General features: G+C 39.9%; 1 protein-coding gene across 1 annotated transcript in view; it reads left to right on the top strand.

The window, feature by feature from the left end:
* Positions 1-24372, top strand: part of EDIL3 (EGF like repeats and discoidin domains 3) — a 461020-nt gene that overhangs the window by 163646 nt on the left and 273002 nt on the right. The window contains exon 3 of the mRNA XM_050944818.1: positions 13926-13955. Coding sequence (XP_050800775.1) covers positions 13926-13955 — 30 coding nt within the window. The remainder of the gene's footprint in view (positions 1-13925; positions 13956-24372) is intronic.

Genomic DNA, 24372 nt, shown 5'->3' with positions numbered 1-24372 from the left:
AGCAGAGAAAAAGAAAAATAATATTCCTACTGGCTTTTGGATTCCATCTTTCCCACACACTGCCACCATGTCATGGTATTCTTTCAACAATCTGAACCTTAAAGTCCAAAAGTTGGGGTACCAGCATGAATTCCTCTAAGCTTAATTACCTGCTTAGATCTGATAAGCTGCCACCAATCAGGAACTCCAGTGCCTGATACACTCCCCCCAAAACCTTCCCTGTGGACCCCCAAGACCCAGACCCCCGGGATCTTAACACAAGGAAAGTAAACCCCTTTCCTCACTGTTGCCTCTCCCAGACCTCCCCTCCCTGGGTTACCCTGGAAGATTACCGTGATTCAAACTCCTTGAATCTTAAAACAAAGGGATTCCCCCTTCTCCCCTCCCTTCCCCTTCCCTGTTAAGTACAGACTCAATTCCCTTGAGCGTCAACAAGGGGAAAAAATCAAACAGGTCTTAAAAACAAAACTTTTAATAAAAAAAAGAAAGAAAAAGGTAAAAGTTATCTCTGTAATTTAGATGGTAAAAGTTACAGGGTCTGTCAGCTTATAGAAACTGGAGAAAAAGCCTCCTCCAGCAGAAATACAATTTAAAATACTTCCAGTCAAATACACATTTGCAAATACAGAAAACAATCAAAAGACTATAACCGCCTTTCTTACTAAATACTCACTATTCTGAATATATAAGAGACTGTAGCAGGGAGATTGGCAAGAAACCTGGTTGCACATCTAGTCCCTTCCAGGACCCAGAGAGAACAAAGCCAAACCCAAAAAAACACAAACAAAGGCTTCCCTCCACCGAGATTTGAAAGTATCTTGTCTCCTGATTGGTCCTCTGGTCAGGTGTTTGGTTCCCTGTTTGTTAACCCTTTACAGGTAAAAGAGACATTAACCCTTAACTATCTGTTTATGACAGAGCACCCACCAGCAGCCCCCAATCAACTCCTCCCTCTACCCTTAGCACCTCTCACCTGCTGTGATCAGCTGTTCCATGGTGTGCAGAAGGCATTGGGGGGAGGAGGAGGAGTGAGGGTGGGGCGCACTCAGGGGACAGGGGCAGAACTGGGTGGGAAGAGCCAGGGTGGGGATGGAGTGAGGGCGAGAAGAGGCAGGATGGGGTTAGTGTCTTGGCGGGAAGGTGTAGAATAGGGGCAGATCCTGGGGCACAGCCAGGGGTCGAGCCTCCCCCCCCCAAGCACATTAGAAAGTCAGTGTTGCAGAATGGAGATTTAGGTGTATAAGTGCTTTAGAGCTCGTCAGTCATTACTTCAAATGGGGTAAGTTAAAGGAAGGCTTAGCTGTCAGTGTTTTAGTGTGGGAGGGGGAAAGCCAAACAAAATTAAGGACCAGATTTTCAGAAGTGTTCAGCACCTACCCGTTCCTGTTGACCTCATTGAGAGCTGTTGAGAGTTGAGCCCTTTTGAAAATCTGGTCCTAAATTACTAAAATATGATATATGAACTGTGAATAAACTTGGTCTAAAAAACTAAAGACCAGTATAGTCTTGAAATCCAAATACTTTCATATGAAAAAAAAACCCCAGCCCCTAACAAAACATATTTTATAATCAATAAATCTGGCTTCTTCACAGATCAAACTTGAGAAGCACTGGGAGTACTGGAAGTACAGAGAAGTACTGAAATGCTGACTGGTACTTATGTTCAAAGTGCCTTTTACAAAGGTTAAGTCAGAGAAGCTGATAAACTTTAGACTTCTAGTGACTTCATTTATTAAGATAATTTTCATTGTTTTTTTGTTATATTCACTTTATTTTCTCATGAGTAATAGTGCCTGAGACCTCAAGATTTAATAATTTTATATAATTTTTTTGGTAGTATTTTAGGGATCAATCTTGGTAAAATGTTTGGCAGTTCTGGGAGGCACAAGGAAGTCTCAGCTCAAGATGCATTCAGTACCCTGAAGACTCAGACTCCTTATTATGTATCATCTTCTTTTATAATCATTGAGTTTGTGTTAATGTCAGAATTAGTGGAAAGTGTCCATTTTATGTCTGTTGCCTTCAACATTCGTAGTTATGTTTCAGTACTTTTTTGTTGCTCTTCTCTTGACTTTCTCCAGTTTTGTTCACATCTTTCCTGAAATGTAACACCCAGACCTGGACACAATAATCCAGTTGAGGCTAAGTCAGCATAGAGTAGACCAGTAAAATTATTTCTGTGTCTTGTTCACAACACTCCTGATAATGCAGCCCAGTATTATGTTTTCTTTTTGTTTTTGTTTTTTGTTGTTTTTTTTTTTTTTGCAACAGTGTCTCACACTGTTAACTCATATTTAGCTTGTGATTCACTGTAACCCCCAGATCCCTTTCTGAAGTACTGCTTCCCTAGGCAGTCATTTCCCATTTTGTATGTGTGCAACTCACTGTTTCTTCCTAAGGGGAATACTTTGCATTTGCCTGTATTGAATGTCATCGTGTTTAATTCAGACCATTTCTCCAGTTTGTCCAGATAACTTTGAATTTTAATTCTCTCCTCCAAAGCACTTGCAACTCTTCCCACCAAGTCCGTAAACTTTGTAAGTGTACTCTCCTTGCCATTATCTAAATCATTGATGAAGATATTGAACAGAACTGGACCCAGAACTGATCCCTGTGGGACCCCACTTGATACGCCCATCCAGCTTGGCTCTGAACCACTGAAAACTACTAATGTATTCAGCACATGTAGTGCAAGCCTAGCATGGACCCTGGGTACATACTCTGTTTGTTAGCCCAGTCTGAATACTGTGCTAATCTATGTTTGCTGCTGTCGTTTCCTGCACTAGCTGGATTCAAGCTAGTGCAGGTGGGCTATTGCTGAGTAAGCATATCTATTCAGCCTACAATGATTTTTTTTTTCTCACATCCCATCCAACTATAAATAATGTTTTGCCACAAACCAAAGGCACTAGACTCAATGAAAAGGAATTGTATATCCACCGATTCCAACTTTCACATTACACTTTCAGCTGATTTTGTTGTCTGACTGGTGGGGTTGGTGGAAATGACTGTAGAATAAAAGCAGGATGTTTTTACAATGGGGAGTATTGTGCTTTTTTTGTTTTCCAGCCACATACAAATGTCTGAAAGTATTTTGGTCAAATTTTCCTTAAACCATACAAATAAATAAGCAAACAAAAAATCAAACATGGAAAATTTCAGCCTTGAAGGTGAGAGCGCCTGTGTGTGTAAATCATCATCATCATGTTCCCATGATGCCTCTGGAGTTTAGGGCAGTGACAAAGCTCCTTCACTCCTGTTTGTTTATGACAAGTCTTTCAGTAGTTTCTCCAGCTGTGCCCCAGGTTTTTCAGCTTGGCTTTCACAGCTCTTCGCTGTGTTGTTTTCAGGCAGCCTCATTTTTACTTGCCTTCAGGTGTGCAGCATTACTACTCTGGTGATGGAATGAGTTTCCATTCGAAGCACATGACCGATCCATCTCCAATGCCTACTGGCAATGATGGTGCTGATATTCTCTTGGCTTCACTGTATCAATAGATCTTCATTTGAGATTGTTCTGGGCCAAAAGATATGGAGGATTCTTCTGAAGCCGGTTGTATGGAAAGACAGTTTGAACATGTCATACTTTCTCATTCCTGAGCATTCTGCACTATAAAGTAATGTTCAAAGGATGCAGCTCTGATAAATCTTGCATTTGGTTTTGGTGTTGTATTTTGATGATTTCTAGGCTGTATTTAAGCTCCTGAAGGTGTTCCTGGCTGTATTGATTTTGTTGCGGATGTCCTGCTTCTTCCACCATCTTGGCTGATGGTGCTGCCCAAGTACAATATGTGAATGTTTCTACATTGGTGAGACCATAATCTCCATCTGTACTGGTGATGGTGAAGCAATATTAAAGGTTATAATATCTGTCTTAGTATGGTTGACTTTCAGTCCTATTTGCTGGCTGAATTTGATGAGTCAAGTTGTTTTTTCTTGTGTATGATGTTGGATATGTGATTGGAAAATGAAATCATCTGCAAAGTCCAGGTCTTCAAGGGATCAGAAGGTTGTCCATTTAATGCCTCTTAGCATGTCTTCTGTTGTATGCTGCATTATCCAGTCAATGGCAATGTTGAAGAGGATTGCAGACATGACACATCCCTGACAAACTCCTGTTTTGACTTCAAAACTAAGCTCACTGTGATCAACACTGCATGTAAGGAAGAAATACAAGCTTTTGATGATGTTGATTATACAGAGAAGGATTCCATATGCCTGCAAAATGCACTATAAATGCTGGCTGGTCCTGTCAATGCTATCAAAAGCCTTCTCAAAGTCTATGAAGTTTATGCAGAATTTCTGTTGCCATTCTAAGTATGCTTCTATTATGTTTTGTAGCGTGAAGATCTGGTCTGTACATCCACGCCCTTTCCAAAAACTGGCTTGCTCTTTTCTGAGAACTCTATCAACTGCCTCTGATATATGCTGGACTATGATCTTGCACAATACTTTGCTTGGCACAGAAGGAAGTGTGATACCATGCCAGTTTTTACAATCACTGAGAGTTCCTTTCTTTAGTATCTTCACTATAACCCCATTGGTCCACTCATCTGGCACTTTTCCCCTTTGAAAGACTGATATAAATAGAGGGGCCAGGATAGATGCTGCTAACTCAGGATTTACCTTTAACAATTCTGTATTCAAGTTATCCTTGCCAGGTGCTTTCCCATTTTTTAAGGATTTGATGGCTTGAATGATCTCTTCCTTATATGGGGTGTCTGTGTTGATATCAAGATCTTCTTCTGCCTCCTGGATATTTGCTTTCTCTTTAGGTGGCTCCCTGTTCAGCAATTCTTTGAAATGCCCTGTCCAGAACACTTCTTGTTCTTTTTCTGTTGTTAGTAGGTGACCTTGTTTGTCCCTGATGAGAGTGTTTGTTGATGTCTGCCATTTAGCACTGATAAGCCGCACCATGTTGTAGACGATTATATCCCCATCATTTGTGTAAAGATGGGGATATAATGGACTGAGTTTTGCATTGTTACCTATAACAGATGTTAGCAGGTGTCTACTTAGTTTAAAAGGGCTATAAAATGTAAGTATTTATCTTAAAAGGTTCTTAATTGGTATGTTAGAGCAAGTTTTATAAAATATGAGAGGAGTGAAGACTTTGCTCTATAATTTCTAGACCTGTGCTCATAGTGATTAATATTAATGATCATTTGAAGTACATTAGGTTTTATATTTGTATATTTTGTTACTTTTTTCTTTACATTTTTAATCCTTGATTGTATCTTCACACACTACACACGGGAGTATGTTTATATAGTTTTGTGATGTTTCAGTCATGACAGACAGCCACTAGTTTCAAAATTAGTGCTCTAAAGTTAGCCTGTTGTGATATTGGCAGAACTTCATTGAATGGCTGTGCATGCCAGATGATTTATTTTAAAAACAAATTACTACAGTTTTTATCATGCAAACAGTCAGGTGTATGATTTCTTCAGTAGGCACTGGGTTGACTCATTCAGTTAGCTGTATTTTGTTGTTGTCCATCTTAATTCTCAGTCAACAAGAACAAAAAAAAACCCTTGAAGTTCTTACAGTAACAGACATAGAAATAAAACAAGGATATTAAACATAATAATTTAAAAACATGGGGAATGCTAAATTAATGGAATGCTTATGAAAATTATAATTTTGATACTATTCCAACGAATTCATTGATTTTTAAGGGCGGGAAACATGAGTGCGATCATCTAATCTGATTTGTAAAATATAGGATATAGAATTTCACTTAGTAAGTCATGCAGTGGGCAGAGTTATTCTCTCCTACTACGTATGTGAACCCTATAAAGGCCAGTAACGTGTGGTTGAACTAGAGTATCTCTCTCAAACATCCAGCCTCTACTGAAAGATTCAAAGAGATGATAATTTGCCACTCCCTTGGTATTTCTTACATTAGATTTTGTTTGAAAAAGCAAACAATAGACATCCTAATAATCATCATAACACTGATGCCCAAGACATTCATAAGAAGAAACAAAAAAGGAATTTTTAGTGTGGAAATTTCCTATATATTTTTATATTTTAATGAAGATTTTGCTAATCTTAATTTCCTGGAAGTTGAGGCTAGCCTTTTGTTAGTCATTTGTGTCTTGAAATGTAATGGCAAAGAGGAAGGAAAAGAGAGAGAACGTGTTCTCTCTTGAATGCACCAGTCTGTGGAACATCTTGCCACCAGTTCTAGAAAACTATGGACAACTTGGCCAGCTGGAAAGAGGCAATGCCACTACTTGAAAATTCATGAACATTGAAGGACCCACTGTTACCCTAACGTTACACATTATATTGGAATAGAGTGAGTCTACATTCCCAATAGAAGATGAAAGCATCCTTGAGCAACTGGCATCATTTCTGTCTTATTTAGGCTGTGTTTCAGCTGCTTCGCTGCAGAGCAGAGTCTGGTTTTGACAAAAAAGAGATGCACAGCAGAGTAGTAACACCATAGTGATGGCCTTCATTGCTCATTCCAACAATATAACTCAATATAATTTATGCACATTGAACAGGAAGGGTGAAAAAATGGATCTATGTGATACTTCTCTCCATCATCCTCCCCTTCATATCGGAGTTCTTAAGTAAGAGGGGGGAAAAATGTACTACCACACCAGCAGACACACTATGCAAGGGAACAAAATTTGATGGTCAATGGTAAATTGAGTGCTATTGACAGATCTAGTAACATCAACCTAGGCAATCTTCTTGTGTCCATTAACAACTGTAATATGCCAAAAGTCAATTATCCTATTGATTTTTACTTCAAGCAATGACGTGAACATATCTAAACAGCACTTTGAATGTTAACCTTCTTGAAAGAATGGCATTATGTTTTTCGTCATTTCCCAGCTATGATTTTAATAATTATATGGCTGAAGTTTTTCAGAACTACTTAGTGTTAAATTTTAGTGCAAAAAAGAAAAGGAATCTTTCACATTTTCTTTCATTTGAAATTGAAGTTAAATCCAGAAACTGTTGTGTACTATGGGGTGTTGATGTTGTTTAGGCTTCATTTGATGCATTTTACAAAACTCTACATATTTAGTCTTTTGAGTATGAAATAATACCCTGTAGATAGTTCACTGTTTTTATTGTTATCAGTTCTTCCAAATCATGCACCCATTACATTTTCTTACAAATATTAATAAAAAGTGTTGAAGGCAACTAGTTCTAGCATTAATCCTTGATAGGGTGACCAGATAGCAAGTGTGAAAAATCTGGATGGGGTGCGGGGTAATAGGAGCCTATGTAAGAAAAAAGACCCCAAAATTGGGACTGTCCCTATAAAATCGGGACATCTGGTCACCCTAATCCTTGATGACCATTGTCTTCGAAGCAAAGCTAATGTAAACCACCAGTGAACTGCCCCCTTAATAGACTTCAAATTTACTACACCTCAAAGCTCAGACTGGATTTGCTTGCACTTCTGAAAACATCTACCTGTGTAATGGTTGAATGCTGAGGCTTAACACAGGTATTATTGTAGTCACTCCCATGCTAACATAGCATCATTGCATTTTCATAGCCACTCTCATACCAGTAATATGATATACCCTAAACAATTCACGTTACTGGACCCTCTGTTCAAATCCATTTCTTCTGTGATTGCGTATGTGTTTTATTAGCATATATTGAGGATGATAGTATTACTCACTTATGACCAAAACATGAGTGAGTTATACAAGTAATCACAAATGTGCATCAAATTTGTTCTAAGTGTACAGCAATAAAATCTTTGTGCTGCCATATGACATCATATATTTTGTTAATGCTCCACTGTAGAAAGAAAAAAAAAACTTTTTAAAACATTTTTAAAGTTGCAAACTGGTTCGGTTTTGGAGTTTTACGTCTCCAAATACTTCAAGATGATTATCATGCCACCACTTTATACAGACTTCTTTGACATACTGGTGGAGATATCCATGTCTTCCAAGCTACCCAATGTGGGCCCATTCCTGATCCCTCCCACCCCTTCTGAAATCAGTGGGAGAACGGTTTGACTGATCATGCCGAACTACTGCCAGGCATAATGAACAGCAGATTTTGTGCGAAGCAATGTGGTTCGTTTATTTTTTTGTTTTTCCTCCTTCCTCATCTCTGAAATAAGATAATTTGGGAAATTTACTGCTAATTATCATGGATGAGATTCATTGTATAAATAGGTTTTTTTTGTTTTGTTTATTTTTAAATAACTTTAGGATTGAAATTGCTGCTAATCACAGGAATAGTGTTGTGGTGGTGATAGTTTATTTATTATCAATAATTTAATGGCAAGTGGAGAGCTGATGTGTTTGAGTTGGGATGAACAATGTACAGTGTATTCTTTTTTTAAACACTTCTTATTAATGCAAAATTGCAATACAACATTTACATACTAAATTGTATATTACTTATTCAGGATCAGGTTAATATTCACAGAATCTGGCTAAAGATTCTGGCCTGCTGTCTGGGGAGCCCTCCAGCTCTAAGTACACTAAAAAGGGTGTCCACATTTTGAAATACCTATCCTCCTTTTGGTGTATTTCTTATGTACATACATGGTGTGAAAGCTTGTCCATTACAAGGACAGTCCATATTTTACTATACCACAATTACACAGGAGGGGAAGTCCAAAGTTTCCAGTCATATGTTATACAGAGTCTTGCTACAAACATTTTTTTTTTAAAGGAAAGATTCCGATGGCTTATTAAAAGCAGTTTGTTTTTCAGACGTGGCCTTTCAAGCTATCAGTGGTAAAAGAAATCCTGTCATGGACAGCAGGATAATTTAAGCTGTGTGTCTCACTTGATAAAGAAATCACTGTGTGCATAAGGCTGTGGGATTTCATATTTAATTTATTCATATTTAATTTTTAATACATATTTCCAGTTCAGGATTTAGAAATACAGTAATGACTGCTAAAATTAGGTCTTTGCCTTTTTCATGAAAGCAATTCTAAATGTGCATATTTCTGCCCTGGAATATTAGGGAGTTCTGTTTGGACTGCAAAGGGAAAAATCAATTAATTTTGAGCAGTGACTTCTCTACTGGTTAATATCATGTTGGCCAAGATCTTGCCTTCTAATTATATTCAGTGAGTTCTTCTAGCTTTTCAAGAGTTATGGTAATCATCCTTTAGAACAGACAAGTACAGTTTTAGTTATCTCTGTCACAGTTCAGGGCAACTGCACCTGTATTCCCCTTCCATATTAAGCTTCTGACTCCTTAGCTCTCACCTCTCCTGGACAAAGACATGTCTTTCTCTCTCCTGGGTTTTTCTAGGCTGAACAGATCCCTGCCTACACTGGATTCCCCAGCTAGTCAGACTGCCTATGCAGGCCTGCTTTGCCTTCTCTTCAGAGGCTCTAAACAGCACAGTTGCTCATAGTTAAGTTACCATACCGCTCTTTCTAAGCAAGCGTGTTTATTTGTAAGGTACAGGCATTACAGAGAAAACATATTAAAACAGTAAAGAACCTATATGCATGCTAATAAGCTTACCATATATCACCTCCCTCCCCCAATCTCCACAAGGGTTCTGACTGGTAGCAGTTCTTCCAGCTGTTCCCTAAGGATTGGCTCTCCTTTGAACAGAAGGTCCTGTCTGTTTGTGGATCAAAAAGCAGGTCCTGAGTCAGTTTAAACTCAGGTTGTTTGTCCTAGGTCCTTTCTTTGTCTTTTGGCCTCTGGAGAATCCAGGTTGAACAAGGATAAATGAGCCTCTCCAGGAGGTGGTCACTCTCTCGATAGCAAGGGAGAGTCTTCAAACTTCTCCCATAGCCACGTTCCTTTTTCTGCCCACCTTCTCAGTGCTCAGGACCCAGTCTAATCTCAGCTTCTCTCTGGGGAGGAGGAGGAGTATTGTTTCCCACACACTGAGGCAAGGTGAGCAGAATTCCCTTTTCCACTGGCTCAGGATTCTTTTTCATAGACCATCAGGCAGTCAGAGACTGTGGGAAGAAGTTTCTTTTCCTTCCTGGCTGTAGTTCTCCTCACTCCTCCCTTCTCAGGTATTTGCATACCCGGGGAAGGTATCTCGATTCCCCTTGGAAACTAGTGAGAAGGATCCACCCCCTTTCTCCCTCGCAGCTTCCCTATTTGCATTTTGGCTAACAGAGTCTCTTCTCACTCTGGAGATAACTGAGTGGGTCTGATTCACTTCTTCTGCATCAAAGCCATAATATCATTTCCTAAAACAAAGAATATGGACTATGTGACAATTGACCTAAAATCAGTCCCACTCCTGAGTCGGTATAGAAATCTGGGCTGTAGGTAAAGTGAAGACTTTGACAACAGGAACTTCAATCCATTTTCACATCTTAGTAGCATTGGATGGGACTTCATGACATGGGGTTTAACTAGAGGTCTTAGCAGTCCCAATAGTTTCATTCAGTGAATGTCTCTCCATTGACTATCACCTTCTGCTCCCACTGGCAATCCAATGTATTTGCACTCAGGAGGGTGCAGCATGCCATGTGGGCTGTGGTTTAGAAGTGTGAATGGCTCACCATGATGATTTATATGCTATCGGAGGACTAGCAATGTGACTCCCTCCCTCTGGAGAATCAGTCACTCAGGTAACTCTGTGAGGTTGGGATGCAGCTGGCCTTTCCATCACTGCACTGGGCTTCAGGGGATAAAGTGGGCAATCCCAGGCAAAATGACCCCTTGGCAACTTACAGAACATGGCCAAAACCTTTTGTTATACGTTTTAGGGGTCAGTTTAAACTTTTACAACAAATCTGGTTTACACAGCTCATCATCTGTCCACCACTGTTGATGGGTGAAAATGTCCAAGCCTTTTGTCCCTGACAATAGTGGAGCCAGACATAGGTGCTGACTTTCCAAAGTCTCTGCCCCAGTCCCTACCCTCACTCCACCTGTTTTGCCAAGGCCCCGCCCTACCTCTTCTCACCCCTGCTCCACCCCTGCCCTGCCTCTTTCTGCCCAGTTCTTCCCCCTCCCCTGAGCACACTGCATCCTCACTCCTCCCTCCACCCAAGCCTCCTGCATGCTGTGAAACAGCAGGCAGGCAGGAGGTGCTGGGAGGGCACTGATAGGGGGCTGGTGGTGGATACTCTGCACCCACCATTTTTTCCCTGTGGGTGCTCCAGCCCTGGAGCACCTGTAGAGCCACAGTCCATACCACAGCCTCTTTCCTCACCTTATTCAATTCACACCCCATTTCAAAAGCATTTAAAACACCTCCATGTCATCCCTCTCCCTAATGTGAGGAAGTAATTTAGAATCTGGCCACCACCGCCCCAGCACTGGCTCCACCTACCATTCTATCATTTTGGCTGGTGCGGTTTCTCCAACTCAGGCAGATATTGTTGAAGCTGGTCCTCCTGATGCAGTTTCTTCATCTTGAGCTAATATTAATATTCCTGCTCCTCTTCTCTCTCATGCTGGTGCTCTTCCTCCCAGTCCACAAACTACTGGATTTGCAGATACACTTGCCATTTCTACTGCTCTAACTGTTGATTTCTCTGGGTTCATGCTGATGTTTCACCAGTCCTTCTGCTCAGGGCTGGCTCCAGGCACCAGCTTATCAAACAGGTGCTTGGGGTGGCCACTCCTGAGCGGGGCGGCACTTTCAGGGATTCGGGGGCAATTTGGGGGAGGGTCCCTCACTCCCGCTCTGAGCAAAGGACCTCCCACTGAATTGCTGCAGATCGTGATCGTGGCTTTTTTTTTTTTGGCTGCTTGGGGCAGCAAAACCCCTGGAGCCGGCCCTGCTTCTGCCCTCCCTGCAACTCCTTGGTAGCTGGGGAAATTGCAACTTGTTTGCTTTTGACTGAGTGCACAAGTCATCAGTTCATTTCTGTTTCCACCACCCTTCAGCTCAAAAGTCAGTTTCCTTCCTTTGGAGCTCCTACACCATAGTCACTGAGCTAACAGTCTATACAATCTATTCCATTTTTAAAATAAGCAACTTTTTTTGGTACTGGATAGAAAATTGAGAAAAAGGTCATAAAATGAAAATCTGTAAATACAGTGGATTTGTCTAACCACAAACAAAAGCACTACTCGTTAGGTTCAAAGGCTGCCCAGCAAAGCAGAGCATATTAATGACAGTTGGTGACATTCTGGCTCCTTTGAAGAGAATGGCAAAACTCCCCTTGATTTCAAGAGGGCCAGCACTTAACTTTTCAGCAATATGGAGTTTGTTTGTTTTTTCTCCTCTCGAAAAGCTTGTTTAGAGCCTGATCTTACACCATTAAAGTCAACAGGAGCTTTTCAATTAACTTAAATGGGCATTGCAGCAAGACCTGAGGCTATCAGTGAATTCCAGCATCTTCCAGTGTGCCATGTCTCAGCAGAGCAGAGCATCTTTCCTCCTCCTCCTCCTCCTTCTTCTCTCCTATTGTCTTTAAATCCTGAATTGACATGGCCATCTTCTACTTAATTTCAGTACATCTATGATAAAACATTTTCTTTCTGTCATTCAATTTAAGTTCAATCCTGTATTTGATTATTTGCGAAAGTAGTCATTACATCAGTGATTATTTATTTGTATAAGGGTTTTTATAGGCATTTGTTACTGTGTTGTGTTTAGCTTCTTGTTTCCTATCCTTTTCAGTTCTTTCTGAATACTGAATTGTGTTAATAAACCTGCCCCCCTCACAAGAGTTTAATCAAAGGAAAGCAGCTGGCTGGTGCCTCACACAACATTTCATTAGCTGCTATTGATTGATTCTGATGCCCCTCGGAAAGACTACTTCACTCCAGTGCAATTAGAAGTAACCCCTGTGTCCAGGATAATTGTCATATACAATACATACAGAACACAGTATTAAATTACCCAAGAGTTATATACAGAGCAATTCATATGTAATGAAAGAGGTTCCCAAAGGTGTCTCCTATAAAGTTTCACTAAAAATTAGGAGTCCTCAAGTTATGTATGTTGATGTAAGCGAAGAGGGAAAAACAAATCATGCAGGAGATCAAAGTTTGCAAAAATCTTTGAAATCACTCTCTTTTTGTCAGCCAACTGTAGTCAAGTTGTAGAAGCAATTACCTGAGGGAGGAAGCATGTTACACAGTTCTCAGGCCACCTTCACTGGTGCTACCAGAGGCTTTGTGTGTTTTTATCCTGTCCAGCCCAGCATTTAAAGAGATGTGCTTTCCAAGCAAGCTAAAAAGCAGATGTCTATGGTAGGGAAAGTGGAAAAACTGTGTTTTTTCAGTGAAACAAAAAGGTAACCTTATCTTTAAAATGCTGAGAAATACTGATCAAAAAAACCAATCATGCTCTAGAGCTCTCTATCGTCTTAGAGTTCCCTATGGCACCTTTATGCTGAATCTCCACTGACTTCTTAGGATAAGAAGAGTGTGTGAGTTAATCACTTGTTGGTTTCCTTCCCTTTGATTAAATACTTTTGAGGGATGTAGGGAAAACCATTTTTATTATGTGTATGTTTATGAAATATAGATGGACTTCCTGTTATCTTGAGTTGGAGCAAATGAGGCCACTCCAGAACATTCCTTTGAAAAATTCTTTTTTCTCTCAGTAGGTCATCATGGCAACACGTTTCTTTTAACAGTGCTGTCACTATTCCATTTAATTAATATGGTCTCAGAAATGTGTTGACTGATATCGTCTAGCAAATAATGAGTTTTACGCTGTAGTCTTTACACAGGAGATATATATGGAGGATGAGGGACAGAGGGAGGGGGATATAGATGCAAGACTCTAAAACCACACAGTCATGTTAAGTTCCCAGTTGACTTAGCTTGGTTTTCTAATAAATCTGAATTCTGATAATGTAGTCAATTCAGACTTTCTATTTAAAAACTCATACATGTCATGCCATTGTATTGCCAGTTTCGGATTTTAGTATGTATATTTAAATGTAATCGAATGGCTTTTAATTAGTGCTGTTTGAGTTTCTTCAACTATTTATAACTCTTTTCTTTCTTTCTTCTTTTTTTGGGCCCAGAATCTGATGAAGAGGAGCCAACTTCAGCAGGTAAGATAATCTTATGATTTAATCATATTAGCCATTATAGATGGTTCTGGGTTTAATTTTAACCAAGGTGCTCTCCAAAGTATGACACCATGGTACATGGCTTTGAATTTAGGGCTAGTTAACTACAGCATCAGCGCCTTTCCCTCCTATTTGGTCTCTCCTTTTGACAGTTCTTTGGTTTATATTAGAAACATTGACTATGCCTAGACTTGTTTCAGAAGAACTGATTGACAAATAATTAAGATATTTGACAACACACTTGCAGAGTCTAGTTTGGAAACTCCCTGAACATTGTTCCAGGATACAAATTTGTGGCTTATCCTTATGATTAAGCTTAATGACCTCAAATTAATCAGGAATCCACTAATTTGATATTTAAAAAACTTTAATACACACAAGCTTAGTAATAGTTCTAGCATATGTGAAGGAACATGAGTAGCATGTTCAGAAGAAACAAAGGGCCTAGAGTAGCAGAAAATAAATTGTAGGGATGAATAAGAGGTAGAAAGGGAGGATGTGTACAGGGGTTAGAGCAGTAGTATAGGGCCTCTTCTACATTACAGACAAAGCTACATCAGCTAGGAGTGTCAAAAAGTCACCCCCCCCAGCTGAAGTAGCTATGCTGGCAAAACTTTCTAGTGTAGATGTAAATATAATGACAGAAGAGTGCCTTGGTAGGCATAGCTAATCTTGTTCAGACAGATGGCAGCTATGCCAGCGGAACACCACCTTCTCTGCGCATATGCTATATCTTCACTAGGGATCTTTGTTGACATAGCTATGTCAGGCAAGGTTCTGTAAGTACAAATATGGCCCAGGATTTGGGATACCTGGTTTAAGTCCTTGCTCTGCCACTGACTTCCTGTCTGACCTTGGACAAGTCACTTATCCCCTCCGAGATGCAGTTCACCATCTGTAAGATGGGGGAAATACCCAACCTCACAGGAAAATACATTAAAGATTGTGAGGAAAATACACTAAAGATTGTGAGGTGCTCAAATAGTATGATATTGAGGGAAATATGAATAATTAAGAAGGGGAATAAAATTAAGAAGGCTAAAAGGTAGGCAGAGACGGAGAATAAGCAAGAAAGAGACTGTACAAGTGGGAAGAAGGAAAGGAGGCAGATGAAGTTGCTTAATAAAAGGAGATAGTGTCAGATTAAACTGTGCAAGAGCAAAAGTATGATGGAGATTAGAAAGAAGACAAGGAGTCAAGGGGAAAAGAAGAGTTTGGATAAGAGAATTTAAATTGCTTTAACATGTTTAAAGATATTTTTAAAATCATTTTTAAAAGTTCCAGCTTTCTGAGAATCCATTGTAGCAGGACCTTCCAGCATTACAATTTTGTTTAATATATCTTAATAAGCAGCTATTACACATTTTCAAATAAAATAAATGTCAAAAGCAGACATAGCTATTAAAGTCAAAAGCTATTAAAACCATGGTTGTGTAACCCACACACCTTCTGGGAGTGGTGTTCTGTCTCATCTAGTGGCATCGAGACCCCTTAGAGAGTTAAATGGCTTTTAGCCCATGCTGTAGAGGCTCTTGCACTGAGGTCCTGAGTTTGATCCCACCTGCCAATGACTGGGATCTGTCAGAGTTACAGTTGTTCCAATTTTTGCATTAGAAATGGAAACAGTCATATTTAACCTTCTGCAACTATATTAACCATGCTTTTTTTTTCACTAGTATGCTGTGAGTTTGTGGGCATAAACATACATATATTTACACAATATAGAACTAGCTTGTGCCAGCTTGTGCACAATATAGAGCATGCAGACACTTGCACAAGTAGTCCCATTGCAAAAAATCCTACCAGGCATATGAATCAAAAGGGGAGAAAAAACCACAATGCTCTCAACTCATAAGAAGGCCAGATAGTGAGCATCTTGGAGTGCTGCTAGACCTGTTAAATGGGATTTCACAGGTCTCAGAGCACCCTGAGAAATTGTGTACTTGATTCCCCAGGAGCACCTTTCTCTTTAAATAGCATCACAGAAGAGTGTAATTTCAGAGGGTTGTTTTGTTTTTGTTTTGCACTCCAGTGTAACACTGTGCCCTTCATCGGTATTTTGGAATATTTCTTCCAAATAAAACATGTGTTTGATGGAGCTGAGCTCATTGTGTGTGCGTGTGTGTAATTTAGATGCTTTTCTGCTGGTGGAATATCCCTAAGCAATTCACACGTTCCTTGAATTACGGTGATTCATTATTGATGAATATTTTTGCAAAGTTCCATGAATATATTTCACTTGATTAAATGGTCACAAATATTTGAAATATTTCAAATTGAAACTATGTTGCTTAGTTGAGATCAAATAAGCAGCCCAGTGTTTTGTGTATTTTGGGAGTGGCTAGGAACCTCAGGGCATGGGGAAATTTACCAGCATTACTTTACTGGTTAAATTATATTGTTACAGTCACACTGGTATAACTTTCCACATAGAAATGCTAAATAACAGTGGCATCTTTGTGGGACATAAGCTAACCTGATTAAAAAAAAAAACATTATTCCAAGTAAGTGTAGCCACGTGAGGTGTTATTCTGGTACAATTGTGATATAATTATACTGGTATAGTAATGCCAGTAAATTTCCCCAAGTAGACAAAGCTATGGACCAGGACTCCTTGTGCTAGATGCTGAATAGACACAAAATGTTATATTGTTTCTGTTCCATGGTCTGGATAAGTGCACAAATGTTTCTGGTAGAAATCCTTCCAACAGGTGAATTTGCAATATGAGTTGAAATTCACTTATTGAAAACATTTGTGCCAATAAAACTCAGCTACTCCAAGTATTCACAAAAAGTATATACACAAGGAGAACAAATCTGACTGAAGCAAATGCATTTTGTAATTTGAATTAATATAATGAAAGCAGTTTGCATTACCCACTCTGGTTATATTGCTAGATATATCATGTCATGCTTCAGGTTCTGTTCCAGCAAAGCTCTTTATGACTCTCTCTGACTCAAAAGGTACCACCAGAACGTCCTGTCTGATCTCCTGTATATCACAGGCTACCAACACCAGCCAGCACTGTGACACTAAATTAGACCAAAGTATTACAGTCCAGATGAGGCAAAACTATTATGTGCCACAGTTTATGCTGCAAAGGAAGGGGGGAAAGCCTCAAGGTCACATAAGGCAACACTAAACTTTAAGACTGTGATTGGTCCCACTGACTCTATAAGCATGGGCTTAATCAGTGCCTTAAACAGAACGCAGTGAATCAATGGTCCAGAAGCTCAGTATAAGTTGTGACCAAAAAATACTCCACCTTGTTCCTAAGGAAGTCAAAATCAAAACTGTCATAGACCACAATGGGTACAAGATTAGGCCCAATCTTCTAACCTTATTGATGTAGTGCTATTATATGGAAATAAACTTAAAATTAAAAGAAATAAAGCCTCTCATAGATGTGTTGCTTGTTCAAAGAAATTACTCCAGGGTTTCTCCTATTATGCACAGAATGCAACTATTCTTTAATCCATTTCAGGGTATAAATTAACATTTAGATAAACAATTTGAGATCTTTGGAAGCTTTTTAATTTATAGTTTCTGTTCATTTTGCTTTAAGGTATGACCAGATGGTAGTGTTCTGAAAGTAATAGATTGCAACATTCTTATGGAAGTGTTTTTAATACAATTATTTTCCCAGCTTTTATTGGCATTTAGAACTCTATGTTCTGCATAAATCAAATAATCCTTCCCTATAATACTGACTCAAACATTTTTCTTGTTGATGAAAGATGCATGTTTATAGATTTATGTTAGGGGCCTGATCCTTTCCATTGACTTTGAAGTCTTTCCATTGACTTCAATAGGAATTGGATCAGACCCTAAAAGAAGGAAGCCTTGTAAAGAGAGAACCTTAAATTTCTTTCAGTTACTAGAAGTTTTTTCTGAAGCTCAAGTGTTTTCTTTCTCTTCAAAGAATGCTTGTACTTTACATCTTTCATCTAGTTTGTGGTACTTGTTTTGGAGGAGTGTAATTAACCAGGTGAGTAGATGCCAGGGGAGTAGAGTTAACATGGAAGTGATTTTGGAGGAATGTAAGGACATTTTCATAATTTGCAAGGCTCAGGGGTAATCATTTGTCATTCACAATCATAAGATATTTATGATTGTACTCGGAATACTTTTCTTCAGGTATGACATTGGACTTTTGTAGAACAAGGACTATGCTATCAATCACAAAAGGCAAAAAGATATATTGTATAGTTGGAAAAAAAGGACAACTGATAAATAACAATTCTAATACAAATAGCCATCCATACTTTTCCCCAAATGATACCGTTCTTTAAGCAGTAATATCATGATTAGATATTTCTAAAGCCATAGTGATGGTCATTAGTGTGACAGGTTGGACCCTCGTTCTGGGCTGCCACCTGATGTACTGGGATTTCACTGAGCCTGCCTGCTCCACTAGCCTGGGCTCCCTCTCCGTGTTTTGCTGAATTAGGCTCTCTGGCCTCTGGCAGCACACACACAGGTAAGAACTCATCAGCTGTAGAATCACACAGTCTGCCAACAGCTCTCTATGAGGAGGCTCAACAAGGAAATCGCCCAGCACTCAAGTACAGCTCCCCTCTGGAAACTACACCCAAAATAATATTGTCTTGCACTGTAGAGAAATCTATACAAAGTAAAAAGAATGAGGAGTACTTGTCTTTTTGCTGATACAGACTGATACTGATACCCCCCTGAAACCTATACAAAGTAAGCTCATAAATTCGCCTCCTCCCTCAATGTGGTGGAAGATATTTACAACTCCCCCCCATTAGAAATTGCACAAACTTGGTTTAATAATAACCAAAACAAGTTTATTAACTATAAAAGACACATTTTAAGTGATTATAAGGGATAGCAAACAGAACAATGCTGATTACGAAGCAAATAAAACAAAACACGCATACTAAGCTTAAGATCTTAAAGAGACTTGTTTCAGGAAGTAATTTCTCACCCTAAATGTTGTTTTAGGTAAGTTGCAGAATGTCTGTAGCTTAGAGTTTCAGGTATTTCTTTTTACAGACTAGACTCCTCTGTCTCGGTCTGGACACAGCCCTTGCCATCCCACAGCTCAGTTCCTTTGTCTCTTCAGGTACTTTCAGCAGTCTTCATTCTTAGGCAGGAAGGCAATGGAGAAGAGTCCTGTTTTCCTTACTCCTCAGTCTTAAATAGAATTTACATAAGGCAGGAAGCCTTTGTTTCCAGTGTAAAAGTACCAGCAGTGTCCATGGTGGCACTTTTTACCAGGTGACATTATCATCTGACCTTGCTGTGTCAAAGCAACCATGAAACCAGAATTATTTGCAATGTCCACAGGAAGGAACCCCCAGAAGATGGGGGATCCACATCTTTGAAGACTCGTTATCTTTTTCCTAATGGTCCATTAAAGCTGATGGCCTTTTGTCTAGTGGGTGTCTGTCAAGTACACACACAGTTGTAATTGTTACATAGTCAATATTCCTGACTTCAGATACAGAAATGATATGTGCATACAAATTGGATAATCACATTCAGTAAATTATAACCTCTCTGATGATACCTTACAAGAATCTGTTATGCCATATCCAAATCATAAGCATATTTCCATAAAGAATATGGAGTGTAACGTCACAATTAGGGATTTATTTTTTTATTATTTATTTATTGCCTTTTATCAGCAGTATAAAATGATATTTCCTGGATTCTACATTTCATGATGGAGTTTGGCTCTCAGCATGCAAGGCACATTGGCCGTTCTATGTAGCCCCATTAGAAGTATAAATTTAGTGAATTTTACCCTGGCCAGTGGCCATTATTACAGCCTATGTGAAAGGATTAGTACCTTTATAACCCTCAAATAATAAGTGTCTTGTCTGTTCTTAAATTAGTCTGTATCTAGAGAAATGACATTTCAGAATTGTTTTGGTTATGTAGGCAATGAACTAAATTGGCTCTTTTCAGATGAGAAGGAGCTTACACTTTTCTGCAAGACACAGCTTCTGGTCTCAACATTTTTTTTTGAAAATATATGATTGGTTTTTAAGGATAACTTTCAAGCTAAATTCTTTTTGGTTTTGACAGCATTTTTATGCCCTTTCTCTGTAGAAGTGCTTTAAAGTTCTGGAACAGCTTCTATCACATTCTGGCTTAGTACCTTGGTGCTTAGTTTTATCTCAGATATCTATGAATACTTTCTTTTGAACCACTTCAGTGAATGCGAACAGGGTTACTGATTTCTTCTGCATTTCTGACTGGTTTTTTTTCTCCCCCAATTATGGAAAGATGGTTAAAAAAATCTTCCCTGAGGAGCTTTCTAACAGATGTCACCCCTCCTAGTGTACAGCCATGAGTGTGAGTCTCTCCTAGTGGCCTCTTTAACTTGGAGGTCTCTGCACTGTGACGACAATTTATATCCGAGAACAGTTTGTCTATATCAGCTGCTGCTGGATGACCTGCTATATGAAGCTTTGTATCTCAGAATGTTCATCCTAGATTAATGTGTTTCCTCTCCTCCCCTAAGGCTCAACATCTTATTTCCCTGAATATGGAACTGTTTCTGACAATATCAAAGTAATTTCTTCAAAGCAAGATGAGAGATGGCACAGATAAACATGCTTCACTTTGTTCACCTGCTTTTACTCCTTTACTTAGAATGAAGAAATAAATGCATTCCCTTTTTCTCTTCAAAATCATTACTCTGAACTAAGAACAGTCATTGTCATTGAACAATCTACTCTTTGTTTTTAAAGCTGAGGGCAGTAGGCAATTGGCACTTAAGGTTCATATATATGGAATATGCAAATACATTTGGCAGCTCATAACAATGAAAGAAGCTTTAAGGTTTTGACTTGATGTTGTTTTTAACAGAGTAGAGATATAGAAAATAATAATACTTTGCACTGGATATAATGCATTTAATCTTCAAAATGATTAATAAACTAATCATAGAAAATAGAATATCAGGGTTGGAAGGGACCTCAGCAGGTCATCTAGTCCAACGCCCTGCTCAAAGCAGGACCAATCCCCAACTAAATCATCCCAGCCAGGGCTTTGTCAAGCCTGACCTTAAAAACCTCCAAGGAAGGAGATTCCACCACCTCCCTAGGTAACCCATTCCAGTGCTTCACCACCCTCCTAGTGAAAAAGTTTTTCTAATATCCAACCTAGTCCTCCCCCACTGCAACTAGAGACCATTACTCCTTGTTCTGTCATCTGCTACCACTGAGAACAGTCTAGATCCATCCTCTGGAACTCCCTTTCAGGTAGTTGAAAGAAGCTATCAAATCCCCCCTCATTCTTCTCTTCTGCAGACTAAACAATCCCAGTTCCCTCAGCCTCTCATAAGTCATGTGCTCCAGCCCCCTAATCATTTTTGTTGTCCTCCTCTGGACTCTTTCCAACTTTTCCACATCCTTCTTGAGTGTGGGGCCCAAAATTGGACACAGTACTCCAAATGAGGCCTCACCAATGCCGAATATAGGGGAATGATCACGTCTCTCGATCCACTGGCAATGCTCCTACTTATACAGCTGTGACGATGTGGTTCTGGCGGGACTCAGCTGAGAGTGCCAATTCAGGACCAGTTGCTCAAACAGGGCAGTTACAGCCCTAGGCTGGGGTTTTTCCACCTCTAAGGCAAACCAAACCAGCCAGACAAAAAGGACTTCAGTTTCACCTCACTGGCTAACCACAAAAGCAGCAAAGAATCCTGTGGCACCTTATAGACTAACAGACGTTTTGGAGCATGAGCTTTCGTGGGTGAATACCCACTTCCTCAGATGCATGTAATGGAAATATCCAGGGGCAGGTATATATATGTGTGCTAGCAAGCAAGCTAGAGATAACGAGGTCAGTTCAATCAGGGAGGATGAGGCCCTGTTCTAGCAGTTGAGGTGTGAAAACCAAGAGAGGAGAAACTGGTTCTGTAATTGGCAAGCCATTCACAGTCTTTGTTCAATCCTGAGCTGATGGTGTCAAATTTGCAGATGAACTGAAGCTCAGCAGTTTCTCTTTGAAGTCTGGTCCTGAAGTTTTTTTGCTGCAGGATGGCCACCTTAAGGTCTGCTATAGTGTGGCCAGGGAGGTTGAAGTGCTCTCCTACAGGTTTTTGTATATTGCCATTCCTAATGTCTGAATGGCAATATACAAAAACCTGTAGGAGAGCACTTCAACCTCCCTGGCCACACTATAGCAGACCTTAAGGTGGCCATCCTGCAGCAAAAAAACTTCAGGACCAGACTTCAAAGAGAAACTGCTGAGCTTCAGTTCATCTGCAAATTTGACACCATCAGCTCAGGATTGAACAAAGACTGTGAATGGCTTGCCAATTACAGAACCAGTTTCTCCTCTCTTGGTTTTCACACCTCAACTGCTAGAACAGGGCCTCATCCTCCCTGATTGAACTGACCTCGTTATCTCTAGCTTGCTTGCTAGCACACATATATATACCTGCCCCTGGATATTTCCATTACATGCATCTGAGGAAGTGGGTATTCACCCACGAAAGCTCATGCTCCAAAACGTCTGTTAGTCTATAAGGTGCCACAGGATTCTTTGCTGCTTTTACAGATCCAGACTAACACGGCTACCCTCTGATACTTGGCTAACCACAAGTCACACAAGCAATTTCCTTAGACACTCCAGTCTCCCAGTATCACCACCAGTGCCACTCATCCTGGGGATGAATGGTTATGAAAACCAACACCCCAATAAAAGAAAAAGGTTCTCTCAATTCCAAAGAATCAAGCTCCAGACCCAGGTCAATATACACATCAGATCTTACCCACAAATCACGCTGTTGCCAGTCCTGTAGAATCTAAAATCTAAAGGTTTATTCATAAAGGGAAAAAGGTAGAGATGAGAGCTAGAATTGGTTAAATGGAATCAATTACATACAGTAATGGCAAAGTTCTTGATTCAGACTTGTAGCAGTGATGGAGTAAACAGCAGGTTTAAATCAAGTCTCTGGAACATCCCCCGCTGGGATGGGTCATCAGTCCTTTGTTCAGAGCTTCAGTTTGTAGCAAAGTCCCTCCAGAGTTAAGAAGCAGGATTGAAAACAAGATGGAGAAGAGGCATCAGCTTTATATAGGCTCTTCCAGGTATAAGAACACTTCTTTGTTCTTACTGTGGAAAATTACAGCAAAATGGAGTCTGGAGTCACATGGGCAAGTCCCTACACTTTGCTGAGTTACAAGGCATATCTGCCCTCTCTCAATGGGTTAATTGTGTAGCTGATGGTCCTTAATGGGCCATCAGGCAGGCTAGGCAGAGCTAAAACCAACTTGTCTGGGATGTTTCCCAGAAACACAGCACAAATTTGAAATACAGACAGTACAGAGCCAATACTTATAACTTCAACTACATAATGATACAGACATATAGACACCATAATCATAACCAGCAACCCATAACCTGGTCTTAGACACCTTATATGACCCCCTTTACGTAAGATTTGGTGCCTCTACAGGACCTTGGTTGCAACCATGTTCTGTATGGTCCCAGATTATATCAATAACGTCATAACAGTCCAAAATGCTGTTAGCCTTCTTGGTAACAAGGACACATTGTTGATTCATATCCAGCATCTCGTCCACTGTAACCCCTATGTCCTTTTCTGCAGAATTGCTGCCTAGCCACTTGGTTCCTAGTCTGTAGCAGTGCATGGGATTCTTCCATCCTATATGCAGGACTCTGCTCTTGTCCTTGTTGGACCTCATCAGATTTCTTTTGGCCCAGTCCTGGAAGGAAGGAAGGCTGGAAGGAGGTTAGTAGTGGAGTTCCTCAAGGATCGGTTCTGGGACCAATCTTATTTAACCTTTTTATTACTGACCTTGGCACAAAAAGCGGGAATGTGCTAATAAAGTTTGCGGATGACACGAAGCTGGGGGGTATTGCTAACACAGAGAAGGACTGGGATATCATACAGGAAGATCTGGACGACCTTGTAAACTGGAGTAATAGTAATAGGATGAAATTTAATAGTGAAAAGTGCAAGGTCATGCACTTAGGGATTAATAATAAGAACTTTAGATATAGATTGGGGATGCATCAGTTGGAAGCAACAGAGGAGGAGAAGGACCTTGGGGTATTGGTAGATCACAGGATGACTATGAGCCGCCAATGTGATATGGCCGTTAAAAAAGCTAATGCGGTTTTAGGATGCATTAGGCGAGGTATTTCCAGCAAAGATAAGGAGGTGTTAGTACCGTTATATAAGGCGCTGGTGAGACCCCACCTGGAATACTGTGTGCAGTTCTGGTCTCCCATGTTTAAGAAGGATGAATTCAAACTGGAACAGGTTCAGAGACGGGCTACTAGGATGATCCAAGGAATGGAAAACCTGTCATATGAAAGGAGACTCAAAGAGCTTGGCTTGTTTAGTCTAGCCAAAAGAAGGCTGAGGGGGGGATATGCTTGCTC

The sequence above is a fragment of the Gopherus flavomarginatus genome, chromosome 3, assembly GCF_025201925.1.
Source record: "Gopherus flavomarginatus isolate rGopFla2 chromosome 3, rGopFla2.mat.asm, whole genome shotgun sequence".
NCBI lineage: Eukaryota > Metazoa > Chordata > Testudines > Testudinidae > Gopherus > Gopherus flavomarginatus.
Note: the sequence above shows the minus strand (reverse complement) of the source record. Positions and strands in the feature narration are given on the sequence as shown.